Genomic DNA, 16,852 nt, shown 5'->3' with positions numbered 1-16,852 from the left:
TTCAGCAAATAATTAATTAGCATACATCCAAAAGTATACACTACAACTGCATAATTTAAAAACATACTTTCTGGTTGAAACTTGCTCACTTCTGGTGTGGAGTTTTAAAAGCCTCCAAATTCACAAGATTTTTGGAAGTGTTTTCTAAAAGTTCCTAAAAAACCAGAACCCATCTGAAAACTTGGGGGGGGGGGAGGAGGAGCAGAATAACTAATTTTTAGTGTTCCTGATTTTTACTTTTTTCTGGCATACAGATCCCTACTCCTGTTTTAATAATATTCTTAATATTTATACCAATTTCCCTAGAATAATCAGTCCAGTCTTGACAGTAATGACAGAGCCACTAAAGATGTCAATGAGGATTTCTTTGGTTCCCTATATAGGAACATAAATCCATAGCTTTAATGCTATAAAAACATAAGTCCCAAGAGAGAGAGAAAAAGAATTTCATCGTGCACCTTAATTTTCCTCTAGAAACGACAACAGCGGGCCGAGCTTCGCCATGCCTCCTGCTCTCAGCACACATGGCTCTGCCCAAGGCCTCACGTGTCCGTGGGCTGCTGTCTGGCACTCGCTGTGACAGCAGCCACCTTCCAGGAAGAGGGGACGGTGAGGACGGCCTACCTCGATGGCTTTCTCCCGGAAGGCTTTGATGCAATCGATGCTCTTCATAAAATACGGCGTTTCATTCGTTTCCAGAAACTGATTGATGTGGTTTATAAGCTGGTGACTCGCTAGAATGGAAGGCAACATGTTTTTTTTTATTTTCCTGGAATGCTTACGAGAGAGGAAGTATGCTTCTGTGTGCAGAACAGCTCAAGATGATCAGGACACACAAGGCTGTGTAGCAGGGGGAAGGAGGTGACCCTGTAATTCCTCCTAAGTCCATTCAGGATGACTGTCGAACAGTGTTAGGGAAAGTAACCAGCCAGGGACACTCCATTTTCTCAATCCCAGGTCTGCCCCAGTCTCAACAGAGCATCCCATTAGAACAAGAGAGCATTAGCATTCATTTCATGTCCTTAGCTGGACCTGAAAATTCTCCATGTTGCTCAGCACTTCATAAGCTCTGAATACTTAATTGACAGCAACTGTCAGAAAGCAGCGTCATGTCTGCCACAGGAAGAGGAAATACATTAAGAATGCTAATCTTTCCAAGGCGGGTCACTACTTGAGGCTGCCTTACAAGCAAAGAGACAAATTCTTCATTATGAGTAAAAGGAGAAAAAAAAAAACAGAGGGAAGTCACTGGTGAACTGAGTAGATCCAAGTGACCCTGAGGGTCTGTGTGAAAGAACAACCCAAGACAAAAAACAAACAACAACCCAAGGAGGTGAATGTTTCTAGCCTAAAGGCTTAATTTTGTAGGACCCTGAAACCACTCCTGAGTAGGCTGTGTGGAAGTTTCTAGACGAAAGATCAAGATCTAAGACTGTGTATTTCCCCAAACCACAGGCTCCCTCGAGCATTCTGATGGCTAAGCATGTGCGTGCGCATAATGCAAAACCTGTTTTCCAGATTCACCTATAAAGACTCAAGGCCACTACCCATGAATCACACAGCAAAGCGAACACTGCTCAATATCTCATCAAAGACAAGAATCCCTATCAATGTCATCTTCTTATTTCCTATAAAATGTACAGCATGTGGAAAGGATTCAAAAACAGATAAAGTACTTTTTAATACTGTAATTTTTCAGGAATGGAAAAATATCCTCAGAAATGATTTAGTCTCTTCTACCAACCAGGCGATTATGATCTCTATTATAATAAACACTTTATAAACTTCAGCAAACAGTTCCTGAAACTTCAGAAAACTTTATCAGTGTATCCTGAAAGAGTGAACTAATTTCCAACTATAATTCAAAAGAGAGGAAACATGCTCAGATGGGTCCTTTTAAATAAGCAAAATAATGCAACCTGATTGGTAGGCAAAGCAGAAAACCATCAACGGGAAGCTCCAAGCAAATAGAAGCTATATCTCTTTTTCAGCTTCGAAAGGCAATGGAACAGGAATGTTTGCTATTTCCTGTATCACTATGGCAGCCTGCTTTCTCAGATGGTGTGATATTAAGCTCACTCGGAGTTATACATCTAGATACAAATAAAAACTTTTATAGGCCAGAGACAGTACCCCCAGAAATACCATGCTCCCAATTTCTTTTGAAAAAAGAATGAGGACTCTGAGGAAGCTATAACAAATGTTTCTCCTGGCTCAACTTAGTGATTATTTCAATGGATGGAGTTCAGTTCATATTCATTACACCATCACTGAAAATGAAAACCTTGCCTCTGAGATGATTACAGGCTAATGGCAGTGGATGCATATTTTAAAATAATAATTGTAGACAAATGTGAAGAGGGCTACAGGTATTGCTGAAATATATTAATTGGCTAGAATTTTTACCAATCTTTGGTAATTTTTGGTACTTCATCAATTATTATGGCTTTCTACCTGGCCACCACCACCACCGCCAACAACAACAACAACAAACCAGAATTTGCAGATTGATCAAGAAACACAGTTAAGTGTGAGTATGAAGGAGAGAGGTGGGAGGGCCCAAGGTATATTTGGAGAAAAGCAATGATAAAGAAGGAATAAAAACTAAAAAAAAAAAAAAAAAAGGTTGGAGGGAAAGCAGTTTCAAGAAGAAAGACTAATACACATGAGCCAGACCTGGCTCCTTACAAAGTGCAGAAGAAACAGAATCAAGATCAAGCCTGTTAGTGACTGCACTTCAATTGGACAGAGAAGAGAGCTGAGGAAAGAGGTTGAGAAGGGAGAGCCGGAGACACAGTAGAAACTCAGGAAGATACCAATCATACCTGCCATGGGAAAAGATTACTTACAGAAAAATGCCTGCTGTGTCTAAATCTGACACAAAGACTACAAGGAAGGGAGTTTATAAATAGCATAAGGGATGAAGAATTGAAACTCAGGGGTTTTGTAGGTTCAGGAATGCATGAAGCAAATAGAGAGGTAATGAATTGCTTTGCAAAGCACTGGCGTTTTCTGACACACTTTATTTTGAAATAGGATAATGTGTGTGCATGCATGTGTGCCAAATATTTTAAAAAAGCAAATTTGAATGCCAACAATATATTTGCACTAATGATGTAGGAAAGAAGATAAACAAAGAAAACAATGTAGTTTTCAAACTCAATTTCTGTCTAAGAACGACTCCTCAAGCGTCTGTGGGTCTATTTAGACTCACTCTTACTTGCATGTTACGTTCTTCCCTCTAGAGGGTTCAAGAACACAGGTAGATAAACACATCCAACCTTCCAATAAAACACACGATACAATCAGACAGATTTTGCCTTTCTAGGAAGAGTCACTGATATGGCCTGTGCATCTGGCACATGATTCTCAATTCTGTCCTCCTTCCTAGACTATTTTGTGGTTCACTGACTATAATGAACCATTGAACACCAGGGAATAGCTGTGATGGATGACTCTTCAACACACTGAAAACCAGAAGGGGCTGTAGTCAGGACACTCCCCTTCCAAAGTTTTGTGGCACTCCACATTTCCCTGCCATCTTTAATAAAAGCAATATGCATAAATGACTGACAAAAGTAAAGCTTTACTTAGGCTGCATTATGCTTTGGACTCTGCCAGCATCTTGCACTCTGCACTAAGCCAAGGCTGGTCACCAGGGTGCCTCCCTCTGCTCACACATCCATTACAGAGCAAGGAACAGCCTGTCAGTCCTCACGCTCAGTGAGTCACAGCCCCAATTATAATTCACTGAAATGTTCTTTGGAATTAGTCTGTGACTCAATAATACTCATTAGTATCTAATATAAAAAATAGCTGTGGGAAGGGTCATCCATCTTAGCACACGGAGTCAGGCAGAGAGCTGTCATTTATCTCAGGCAGTACTTCAACAGTGTCTGCTCTGGATTTCAAGGTTTAAATAAGAGCAAGATGTATTAACTCAGCATCTTATATGAGCAGATATGGATAAAAATCTCAACAATATTTTAGTATCATATTCAAATTTTTATCTGGATTCAAGCATATTATGTAAAATAAAAAATGGCAGCTTTCATCTTCAATATGAAAAACATATCTCCTTTCTGAACAGAGAACATTTACCATCAAAGTTCTAGAAAATGAACCACCTCTCTTCCTGTTGCACAGTCACCGGAGCGCCAACATCCAGGCTCAGGTGCTTGCCTGCCTCTGACTTAACATTTACTCAGTAACACCTGTGCAGATGATTCGGCCACCTTGACAGAGCCAAGAAGCAGCATGCTCATTCCTCTGTCACACCCTGTGATAATATTATGGATAAAGGACTGTAAGAGCATCGTCAGCGATTCTGCTAAACTCAGACACCACTGAGGATGTTTCCCAAGCCAACTCTTCTCACTACCTCAAAGCCTTATGAACACTTCATCAATTGAAAAGCTAAACATTTTGCAGAAGTCAGTGAGGAAATCATTTTTAGATGTGAAGAACCACCTTATAAGGTCTGGCATGACGGCTCAACTGGCTACTCCTCCAAAAGACAGAATCCCACGGCTGTTCATGCCCTGGCTGTTCCACTTCCCGTCCAGCTCTCTGTTTATGACTTGGAAAAGTAGTGGAGGACGGCGCAAGTCCTTGGGACCCTGCACCCATGTCAGACACTTGGAAGAAGCTCCTGGCTTCGGATCAGCTCAGCTCCAGCCGTTACAGCCACTTGGGGAGTGAACCAGCAGATGCAAGATCCTTTTCTGTCTCTCCTTCTCTCTGTAAACCTGCCCTTGCAGTAAAAATAAAGAAATCTTTTTTTTTTATTTAAAAAAAGAACCAACTTACATAACCAATGGCATATTCATAAAACAAAATAAATAATAACAATAAACACACTTAAATAAGTATAAGGCCACTCCTTATTATTAAGGGAATAAAAAGAAATATTTGTTAGTAAATAAAATTATAGGTAAGTGGTCTCTCAGCCATGAATTATATCACAGATAAATTACCATAATTGTTTTAAGCCAGAAACTTACAAGGGACATTTGCCTGGTAAGAGTCTGTTTTAATTCAGGCAACTAAACAGAAACAGATCATAAGCAAATTTCGTCTTTTTTTTTTTTTAAAGATTCATTTATTTTATTACAAAGTCAGATATACAGAGAGGAGGAGAGAGAGAGGAAGATCTTCCATCCGATGATTCACTTCCCAAGCGGCCACAACGGCTGGTGCTGCGCCGATCCAAAGCCGGGAACCAGGAACCTCTTCCAGGTCTTCCACACAGGTGCAGTGTCCCAAAGCTTTGGGCCATCCTTGACTGCTTTCCCAGGCCACAAGCAGGGAGCTGGATGGGAAGTGGAGCTGCCGGGATTAGAACCGGTGCCCATATGGGATCCCGGGGCGTTCAAGGTGAGGACTTTAGCCGCTAGGCCACGTCGCCGGGCCCCACAAGCAAATTTCCTTTATGTCTTCCTTTTTTATGTCCCTTGAGGATATAAACTGGCCTTTGTGGATGGAGACTATGAGAGTGTCCGTTCAGGATCGAACCAGAACCGAAATTACTCTGAAACACAACTGGGAAACTCAACCTACAATGGCCCCTCCACCTTTCTTTCTAGCTTTGGCATCAACTCACAGGAGAACACCCCATTTGGGAGATGAGATTTATATGTCTTTCCTTCTTTCTAGTAAAGAAAGATATGATGGAATTCAATTAAAAATTATTTTTCTAGCATTTTTTTAAGTTGCATTTCTATGGAAACAATTATACACTATATTAGTCTCCTTCCTACTTGAACATACTTCACAGTTAGATACATTTCGCTTTCTTTCAGGTTTAACATGTTGCAACACAGCAAACAGTGGCCCACAGTAGTGCAGACCACATCAATCAACAAGAAGCACTAGAAACAACCAAATGCTTCTAGGGCATTCAAGTCTCCTCAAAACTCAAATGTACTTCTAAAAATTTCACACAAAAGGGAAGGTATACTAAATATCTAACTCTTCTAAATGACAAAAGCTATGATGGGCTACCTCTTTTTTTAACTTAAAAAAAAATTATTGCCATTTTGATTCAAAGGCAGAGAGGGCGAGAGAGACAGCGAGATTCAGAGCCACAAAGAGAGCTCTTCAATGCACTGGCTCACTCCCTAAATGCCTGCCACAGGGCCAGCAAGGCCAGGCTAAAATGAGGAGCCCAGGACTCTATCCAGGCTCCCCAAAGGGGTAGCAGGGAGCCAAGTACTGAGCAATCCCCTGCTGCCTCCGAAGCTGCATACTAGCAGGAAACTTGGATTGGAAGCAGGGCTCAGGCTCAAATTGGGCACAACAATATGGAATGTGGGCATTTCAAGCAGTGGCTTAGTCTACTGCACCCAAGGTCCACCTCTGCTAGACTCTATACCAAGTCACACAACAAGCTCCAAAGCAGTGTCCTGCCATCCTTTTACAAATAGAAGATGTGTAGATATGACACAGAGAGGCACAGCCTAATAATAATAGTATTCTACATGTCCAAAGGCGTGTGAAATTGAACTATAAGTATATAAAGTGTTGACCACCTTAATAGTACAGATACAACCCTGATTTTTTTATTTTTATTATTGTCTTACCAATAACTAAAAAACTCAAATTAAAATCTAACCATTTAAGTTCCACAAGTTCCGTTACAGCCCATTTTTTCATGCTTAACGATTTTCTCATTAAATGCAGTAATTTCTTACAAATTACACTCATAAAAGTAAGCCCTGCTGGGTGTTTTGCCCCCCTTGTAAATGTTGTCTTTCACTGATGTGTTAAATTAAAACCCCAGGCACAAGGAGCAAAGTAAATGCAAGGTCTTTCTTGTCAGAATCCATTCCTACAGACTAGGAGATCTATCTTGTTTTATTTTTGTTTTGATTTGAGCTAACTGTGAGTCCTACTTTGTAGCCACAGGAAATATTACACGGAAGTCTCTTGGCCTTAGTTGTTCTGCAGAACAACAACAGTAGTGTAAGCTAATGAGAAAACAGAGAAACAACACCCAATTAGTCTAGTCGCTGTAAGCTCACTTTATATAAGCGGTGATTATTGTATCTTTATTATGGATGAATAATATTTCTCATATTAAAAGACTTGAACTGTGGTTATGCAACAAGGTGGAGGAATCCACCATAGGGGGAGGGTTTGGGGAGGGTTGGAAGAATCCCAGTACCTACGAAACTGTGTCACATAATACAATGTAATTAATGAATAAATTAAAAAAAAAAGACTGGATCGTTTCTCAAGGTAGTTGACAAGTTAAACTTCTGGTCGATGAATGAGTTCTATGACATTCTATGAATCTGGAATTGTTCATAAAAAGCATTCAGTATAACTACTGAAGAGTCTCTGAACATGTCCAGCAAAACCTAAGGGTCATTACTTAACGTGCACTGGGTATACAGCAAGAAGCTAAAGGTCAAATAACATCCACTCTGGTGAACAAATTTTGCCCAATTACACAAGTGTGCAGACACACACACACATACACAATCTTAAATACAAAAAAATCAAGAAATTAACAAAGGAAGGCTTTCTCATTAAACATGCAAGTAATTCCTCTGGTTTCTTTAGGCATCACATAGACTACACACCCAAAAGAATGTGTTGGGGTTGGAAGCGAGAAAAAGGAAAGGCAGGAAAAGAGGGTCTTTACCATTCCTCAAAGCCCTCAAGTTCAAAAATGTGGCAAAGCATACTGAACTAGAAAGGATATGGAAGAATGGAGAACCTTGCCACTCTGAGTTGATCCCATTCCAGTGGGGAATATTTGGGACTGAAGCCATTTTATGTTGTCTGTCTAGTTTCATACCTGAGTAGAAGTCATCAAACTAATGCAGGAAATAAGCAGAAGGAACAAGTAGCCACAGTGACAGTGCAGCCAAGAGGAAACAAGCTGGAGCAGGAGACGATTCTGGCAATAGGATCCAATTAAAAGTTGGTAATTGAGTGGAACTGCAATTCATGATTATTTGAAGCGGTGATGAGTCAGATTCCTCAACAAGGGTAGAAGCAGGTTGCTATTGGCTGAATGTGCTTTTGTGAGCAATGGAGAAGGAGGAGGCAGCAGGATGTTTCACCATGCCTCTAGAATTTGAGTCATTCTTGAAAGAAAGTACCAGAAACCAGAAATTTTAGAACCCTATTCTATGTGCTAAGTCCTTCTAAACATTCCTAAGTAATAATGGCATGTGTTTCTGTGGTACGCTTAAGGACCTCAGACTCCGTTTTATCTTTCCTGTCATTTTTTTAAGTTATCCATTTATGATTTATAAAGAAAGTTTTATAGTGTTACAGAGCTGAAAACACACATGCACTTTTTTTTAAATTTCTTTGATGGGGCAAAGATTTACAAACTGATCCAAAGCAACATCAAGATTTCTGTTGTAATTCACAATTTCAAACTCTTATTATTCTTAAGCACTGCTTCATTGAAGCCAACAATATAAACAAAACAAAACAAAACAACTACTGGCCAGCAGCAATCAGAGAACACAGAAACAGAAAGAGGAGATTTTGTCTCACTGACAGCAGCCAAGATAATGAATCATACTGGACTCTGGTACCCAAACATTTATTGGGTAATTCTCCAATATGGAGATTCTTTGGTGTGAGGTCTCAGGGTAAGAGAAGAATGGGCATTTTTTGGAAGGAAGAAAATCATGAGTTAATACACAGAGGGAGGAAAGCTCAGCTACAACAATATTAGAAAGGACACAGTTCAATTTAAACATGGGGTTCACAGAGGGAACCTGTACAAGAATGGGCTATGAATGGCACAATGAGACCAATTGTGGCAAGTCTTGAATGGGGGATTGAATGCAAAGAAATGAGAGTGATCAAGAAGGGCTGATCCACAATCTGGGCTGTAAGAAACTTCGAAGCCATTATTTTATTTGTAGTGATTTATCTAAAAGGCAGAGAGAGAAAAAGAAACTGAATTCATCTGTTTCACTCATCAAATGCCTGCAACAGAGCTCAGAACTCAATCCATGTCTCCCATTTGAATAGCATCTGAGATCCCAAATTAGAGATTCATCATGTGCTACCTCTCAGGGTTTGCTTTAGGAGAGGAGACAGGGCCTGAACCCAGGTTCCCTGTAATGGGATGCCAAGAGTCCCAAGCAATGTCTAAACTGCTATGCCAAAAATTTACCCCAAGGGAGTAAGTACTTACAAATCTATGGGCTGGGCTGAAGAGAATACTGGGGATAACTAATGCAGGCTGTGAGAACTGTCCAGTACTTATGAAGCCTAAATGAGTACAGCAGTAGGATGCACAAGAAGAGACAAGTCTGGCAGAACTGAATCAAAATTTACAAATGGATATCAGGTGGTTGGAAATGCTCACCGGGGAAAACAACGACAACATAGCATCTTCTCTTGGGAACTGTCCCAGCAACAACAGGTCATGCTATCCCTCAGGTCCTTGCCTCACTTGGAATACCTTCCTTTGGGTCCTCTCCTATCCAGTCTTTTATGGTTCAGTTTATGCAAATCTCTTCCATAAATTTTTCAAACAGGTCACAACCTGCGTTTGTACTTTTATACTGCCTTCACTCTTGTTGTCTTCAGGGAACTGTTTATGTAGCTAAGTTATCTCTGTCACCTGTGCCCCAGATTCCACATCTTTCCCTTACAAGGGCTGCATCCAGTCTCCTGTCTTCATCAATCATCTCTATAGGGACTTCTCCAGGATTTTTATCTACAACTAGAATTTTTGTCCTAATGGCCAAGTTAGTGTGTCTTTCTTGTCTCAGTAGTTGACAAATTCTTTCCAGCTGCTCAGATCAAACAAAATTCAGAGCTATCCTTGACTTGTTCTCTCACAACCTATATTCATAATATAAGTAAAACTTGCCAGTTGTACTTTCAAAACAAAGAATCTGACATCTTTTTACTACCTCCACCACTACCTTCCTCATTGGGATTATTAATAAACAATCTTCTAATTCATCTGCCTGGTTCAATCTTGTCCTTTCTCAACATGGCATAAAACATAAGCAAATCAAATCATTCCCCACCTGGAACTTGCATTTCACTCAAAGTAAGCCGAAGGTCTTGGATGCTCAGTGTGACTGTGTCCTAGTCAGCTCTCTGACCTTGCCTCCTACTTCTTCCTCCAGTCCCACAGGTCTCTTTGATGTGTCTGGACACACCTGGACATTGTAGGAACATGCTGCTTCTGTTGTAGGCAAATATCTTCCACAAATGCCTCAACGAGACTTTGACTAACTTTCTACACATCACAATTCCATCCTAACTCAGTGATTTCCAATCTACCATCTTGCTTCAGCTTTTCCTAACTAGGGATGTCATGGGTTGAACAGCATTCCTCCAGAAATCACATCCTTTCCAGAATCTTAGAATGCGACCTTATTTAGAAATATGTAGGGTCTTTACAGATGTAGTCAAATTAAGATCATTAGTTTAGGCACTAATCCAATATGGCTGATATCCTTTTAACAGGCAAATTTGCACACAGCCACACAGGGTTACAGGAATTAAAACAATGTACCTAAACACCATGGAATACTCAAGACTGCTGGCTGTCAGCAAACACTATGAGAGCCATCACAGATTTTTTTCCTAGAGTCCCCAACAGGAATCAACCTTATAGAACATTAATTTTGGACTTGTACTCACCAGAACTATGAGATAATAAATTCCTATAGCTTTTATATCACTGTCTGTGGTACTTTGTTATAGTAGCCCTGGAAAAATAGTATAAGTTCTTATCACCATTTGACATAAATTTTCTCATTTGTTTAATACCTATGTCTTGCCTTAATGTCTGGTACATAGTAAGTATTTGGCAAACATTTGCCAAATGGGGGAACAAATGGTCTATGACTCACTGGTTTACTCCTCTGTCAACAGAATGAAGAAATTTTTGTTGTTTTTTATTTAAAACCACAGACTGTGTCCTTGGAGTTGCCTGTCACTTGTAGGAAAGATAGTCTGGAACTTTTTTGTATCATCTCCCTGTTTAATGTTGCAGAGCTGGAAATACTACAAGAAGCTCTGTGCGGGCCCGGCGGCGTGGCCTAGCAGCTAAAGTCCTCGCCTTGAAAGCCCCGGGATCCCATATGGGCGCCGGTTCTAATTCCGGCAGCTCCACTTCCCATCCAGCTCCCTGCTTGTGGCCTGGGAAAGCAGTCGAGGACGGCCCAATGCGTTGGGACCCTGCACCTGCGTGGGAGACCCGGAAGAGGTTCCTGGTTCCCGGCTTCGGATTGGCACGAGCCGGCCCGTTGCGGCTCACTTGGGGAGTGAATCATCAGACGGAAGATCTTCCTCTCTGTCTCTCCTCCTCTCTGTATGTCCGGTTTTCCAATAATAATAAAAAAAAAAAAAAAAAAAAAAGAAGAAGCTCTGTGCAAGTGTAAAGCAGGCAGAGGAAAGTAAACTGGTTATGTGAGAGATGCAGGAAGGGGTGGAGGGATGAGCTGTTAGGTCAATCTTATCAGGACGACAAGCATGCACACCGCTCGGCTTGCTGTTCCTGCGTTCACTAAGATGCAGCCCATCCCTCCTAACTGGAGCCTATTTTTCTTCTCTTGTATCAAGATGCATGATCCTACTGGAATGTAAGGTTCTCCAACATGTAGTGCCTATGGCTGCAGCCTCAATTCACTATGCCCTAAAACAAAATTTTGATCAAAGTGGAGCATGAAAAAGGATTATCAGATTTATTCCCATGCAGAAAGTGAAACAAGATGAAAAAGAGGGTAGAGGGAGAACTCAGAAAGGAGGGAGATAATGAAGGTGGTGATTTTTACTTTTTAATTTTAAATATTACTACTATAATACTATTCATATCTCTTCCACTGACCATGCATTTATATTTTTTTAATTGGGGAAAGCCTAAAACTCATAAAGCCATCATGAGATATATCAAACACTGTTCCACTTTTTTCATGGGTAGACATTTAATTCTTCTATTGCATTGATTCTTGTATTTCTTTCTTGTTTTATTAGTTTTTTTGTGTGTTATAGACTTTTTTTGTTTATTGCTTATATTCTTTTATAAGGCAGTGACACAAAGGATTGTATAAATTATCACTCCTTTATAAAGGACTATAGAAATGATCAGTCCTCACATAGAGTCCACGGGAAAGTTGCTGAAACCAGACATGCTATAAGAAAATATTACCTGTGGCTTGGGGATACTCTTGGCCTATAATTCCATACAATTAAAATTCCAATACAAAGGTTGCTGGCTTCATTTTAGCTGTTCAAGTGTAATTAGAAATGGAGCAAATTATAAGATAAGCCAAACTTATTTACTCTAAATATATTTTCTTCTCAGCATGTAAGACAAAGAGTGAAATCAAATAAATATGCTTGAGGAAAATGCACAGAAGTAACAAAAATTAGAAGTGAGGAATCAATCAATTTTCCACATCTTTGGTAAATGCTGACCAAAGACTTGCTACACTAAAATAGGAATACATATCATCATTACAATTGACTTTCAGTGCTCACACCTAATCAGTCTAATAAGCCCCTGCAATCTATACAACTTTTCCTATAATGCATAAATTTATTGTATTTTAGGGTTGGTGCAGCGGCTTCATCAGGCTAATCCTATGCAGTGCTGATATCCTATATGGACGCTGGTTGGCGTCCCAGCTGCTCCAGTTTTTTCTTTTTTTTTCACATTTGAGATTTTTCATTTCACTTCATTCTTAAATATGCTAATTTAAATACCCAATCCTATTTATCTAAGATATACACTGCAAACATACAAGTATCCATTCTCTCCACATGTCAGTGCCCATTCATATCATGGTTTTGAAATGGGAGAATAGATTACCCTTAACCTGCAAGACAGTAGGTATTTCTTTACAGTTAATAAGTCTCCCTGCTTTGATCCAGCTCCCTGCCTGTGGCCTGGGAAAGCAGCAGCAGATGGCTCAAATTCTCGGGCTTCTACATCCACATGGGAAGTCTAGAGGAAGCTTCTGGTTCCTGGCTTTGGATCGGCTCAGCTCCAGCCATTGTGGTCATCTGGGGAGTAAACCAGCATACGGAAGATCTCTTTCTTTCTCTCTCTCTGAGAATCTGCCTCTCAAATACAAATAAATACATCTTCATATAGCAGATAGGTTTGTCCCACAAAGTAGAGGATTCTAAGCAAGAAACATGATCTTGTAGTACATGTATTTAGGTTTATTTCTCCTAAATATTATCTCCATCACATAAACTGACAACATTTTCTAAAATTCATTTGCGTCTCTTAATTCAAACTAGGTTGGTAAGGGGAAACAAAAATTATCAAGGCTTCACTAGATCACAGTTCTAAAGCTAAACAACTTTCAGTCCTCAAAATATCATGGAAAACACTTAGAAAATTTTTTTAAGTCAATAGAAACTGACTTAACCAAATTAGCAACCAAACTGACCTGATAAACACCTTGAATAAGAATGGCAGAACACACATTCTTTCTAAAGGCATTTATAATATTTCTTAGAACAGATAGCCTATGATTCTTTTAAACAAGTTAAAAGATCTGAAAAAAATTCAATAAACTGGCAATTTAAAAATACAAGTGGAAACATTAAAACGAAGCTTGGAGAATTCCTATATTCTGAAATTAAGCAACTTGCTTTAAATAACCCATGGGTCAAACAAGACAGGAGAAAACATTTGAACTGAATGACTATGAAAACAGCACATCACTATTTACAGTGGGGAAATAAATAAGTAAATAAATATAGGGAAATAAGTAGCTTCACAAGTCTTTATTAGAAAAGCAATGAGATGTTAAATAAATAATCCAAGCTTCCTCTTCAAGAGAAAGAAAAATACAGGGAATCCAAAGCACTGAAGGGGAGAGAATAATACAGATCAGAGCAGAAATTAACAAACAAACCCCAAAAAGATAGTAGAGAAAAATCAGCAAAACTAAAGCCAAGATCTTAAAGAAATAAAAACCCTTTACCTAGACTAAGAAAATGCGATGACACAAAATGTCAAAATCAGCAATAAAAAAAAAAAAGAACAAAACTCTTGTCTCCTCTCTATCCTACTTGTATTTCCTTACAAATCTTACCTACTAACTTATGGGTTTTTTTTTTTTTCAAACTACCCATAAGGAACCTCAAAAGAAATTAAGTTGTTCTATTTCCAAAGGCGTCTACACACAAAATACTCATATTCTAAAAGTCTATGAATCTAACACTCATCACTCTTCAGGCCAAAGAACCAAGCACGCCAATTTTAAAGTTTTATGTAGATATGTGTGCATATAACAGCTAGGAGGAACTGTACCATATTATACTTGCCATTTTCTCTATGTCAGCACATTTTTGCCTTGGGCTAGCAATTTGAAAGCAGACCAAAACACTTTTATTCTATTTAAGAGGAAGTCCAAGCTGTTTCTAAGCTTCTCTTAACACATTTCAGCTGATTAGTGACTATTTCAACAACAGCCTGATGTCCTTTCCTAAACATCTTAATTGGTTAAGAGCTTCTGGTGTTCGCCACTAGCAGTCACTTTAAGTCATTGATTAAGGCAGTTTGCACATCAGCACAATCTGAAATCACTTTCTTTTTTCTACCAGCGGGGCTTAAGAAACAATCTTAAAGACAGCCCAGTTCAAGGAGAAGCAAGTGCAATATCCTGTATAACAATGATCTGTCATACAAAGAAGACCACAGAATACACAGGCAGAGAGGAAGAACCAAATTGCCATGAGCAGGGGCTGGTACAAAATCTCAACAGGCCAATCCTCCACCTCCAAGTACCAGCATCCCATATGGGCCTCAGTTTGTGACCTGGCTGCTCCACTTCCCACCCAGCTCTCTGCGCGTGGTCTGGAAAGGCAGTGGAGCACGACACAAAGCCCTGGGACCCTGTGTCCATGAGGGAGACTTGGAAGAAGCTTCTGGCTTGGGATCAGCTCATCTCTGGCAGTTGTGGCCATTTAGGGAGTGAACCAGCAGATGAAAGATCTTTGTCTCTCCATCTCTCTGTAAATCAAGCTTTCCAAAGAAAATAAGTAAATCTTCAAAGAGCTTCAGCACTCCTGGGTTCTCCATTCCACTGGTGTTGATCATGTTGATCATGAGCACTCTGCTGCACAGGTCATTAATATAAACTGATGAGTCACTATGTTAACTGCAGCCTTGAACGGACCTGGGCTCCGATTTGTTCTGATGCTGAGAAAACATTCCCAAGTTCCACATTGTCAGCCAGGGGGAAAAACATCCTTTCCATTTTTAGGACATAAAGGGAAAAATTACTATGCAGCATGAGAACACAAAACACTGGGAGAAAACAGGAATGCTGCTGATTGCTCCAGATAGACTTCCTTTACTGCTTTCAGAAAGAGAGCTCGCTGCCGAGAACACAGCTCTAGCAAACATCCTTTCTTCTTATGCTCCCAATAGTCTCTTTCTCAGTTGGTGGCTGAACTATTCTACCAGAGCCGTACCCTGTAATTACAGATATTATGATACACAACTGGTGGGGACTTGAAAAACAATCAGGGCAAGAATAGATGCAAGCATTTTTGGGAGAAAAAAAACACTTGATGATTCTGTATGTGTGATGTCTTGTTTTTATGCTGGAACTTTATTTTTCCTCTTCATCCCAATTTCAATGATTTCATTTTAACTACTTGCCAGATGAGTTTTAACATATTAAAATGTAAACTTCAGGGGAGTACTGTACCATCTAATGAAACGTAGGCAACGTATGAGGAAGTTTAAGCCAGCAGAGGCCTCTGGGATTTGACCCAGGGTCTTCCACATATTTGCAATAATTTGTGAAAAGTCATCTAAACTACTCTGAGCCTCAAGCCATGCACTTGGAAGATGAACAAGACCCTGAGGGGCACTGGTGTGTAATTACCATGTCAAATCATAACATGCTGTTTAACAGGTATCCTCGAAAATTCCAGATAGCTTGAGTTTGACGTTAAAACGAGACCAATTGACTTGATAAATGATGCATAAAATAAGCTTGAATCACCAAGTTCTAGGGTTTAACAGTCTAAAATTAGTTAAATAGGAACTCAGTAAAGACAAGTGAGACATTTAATAAAAAGTATAAAGTACAAGCTAGCCTGCTAGAATCCAGAATCACATATTTTCTCCCTCACAACTAGATGCATCAATGCTATTCTGCAAAGGAACTAAGAAAGAATGTCAATTTGGTTTTTTTTTTTTTAATTTATACAGCTAAAGGTGTTTAAAGTTTTAGTTGCTGTTTGCATTTAGTTTTTTTCCTTTAAGATGTTCCAGTTATTTGACAGAACTTATTTTACTTAAATTTACCAGCTCGCTGTAGATAAGAGCGGACAGAGATATGACAGATTACATAATTCATATCTGAGATTACATAAACCAGGGTGAATTAAAAAAAAATCACACAACCAGGAACATTTTCGATCATAGTTCTCAGAGATGCACAGTACAGGCTTTCACTTATGGCAGAAAAATCACATAGCCTATGCAAGTAAACTGCTATACAAATGAGATGGTGCTACAGCATACAAAAACCTGATTCAAGGAGCAGGCTAAATTTAGTCTAGTAGTACATTCTAGTACCTGGATTCATCCTCCTGGCTTCAGCTCCTGTCACTAGCTTACTGCCAAGGCAGGGACTGGGAGGCAGAACTGATCGTTCCAGTAGCTGGATTCCTATCTTTTACCTGGAAGACCGCACTGAGTTCCCAGCTCTCAGCTTTAGCCTAGCTTCAGTCACTGGGCTTTGTTTTTCTTTCTCTAACTTTCAAGTAAATACTTACAAAAAACTGGAAACGAAACCATGATTTTAAGAAACTGTGGAGTTGGCTAATATGATTTTATTAGTAATTGTGCCATATTCTATCTAGTCCTAGGATGACA

General features: G+C 39.6%; 1 protein-coding gene across 1 annotated transcript in view; it reads right to left on the bottom strand.

Annotated features, from left to right (window-relative positions):
- The window catches only part of XRCC5 (X-ray repair cross complementing 5), a 90,025-nt gene that overhangs the window by 16,128 nt on the left and 57,045 nt on the right, over positions 1-16,852 (bottom strand). The window contains exon 17 of the mRNA XM_058664983.1: positions 625-734. Within this exon, the coding sequence (XP_058520966.1) occupies positions 625-734 (110 nt within the window). The remainder of the gene's footprint in view (positions 1-624; positions 735-16,852) is intronic.

The sequence above is a fragment of the Ochotona princeps genome, chromosome 5 (assembly GCF_030435755.1).
Source record: "Ochotona princeps isolate mOchPri1 chromosome 5, mOchPri1.hap1, whole genome shotgun sequence".
In the NCBI taxonomy this organism is placed as follows: Eukaryota; Metazoa; Chordata; class Mammalia; order Lagomorpha; family Ochotonidae; genus Ochotona; species Ochotona princeps.
Note: the sequence above shows the minus strand (reverse complement) of the source record. Positions and strands in the feature narration are given on the sequence as shown.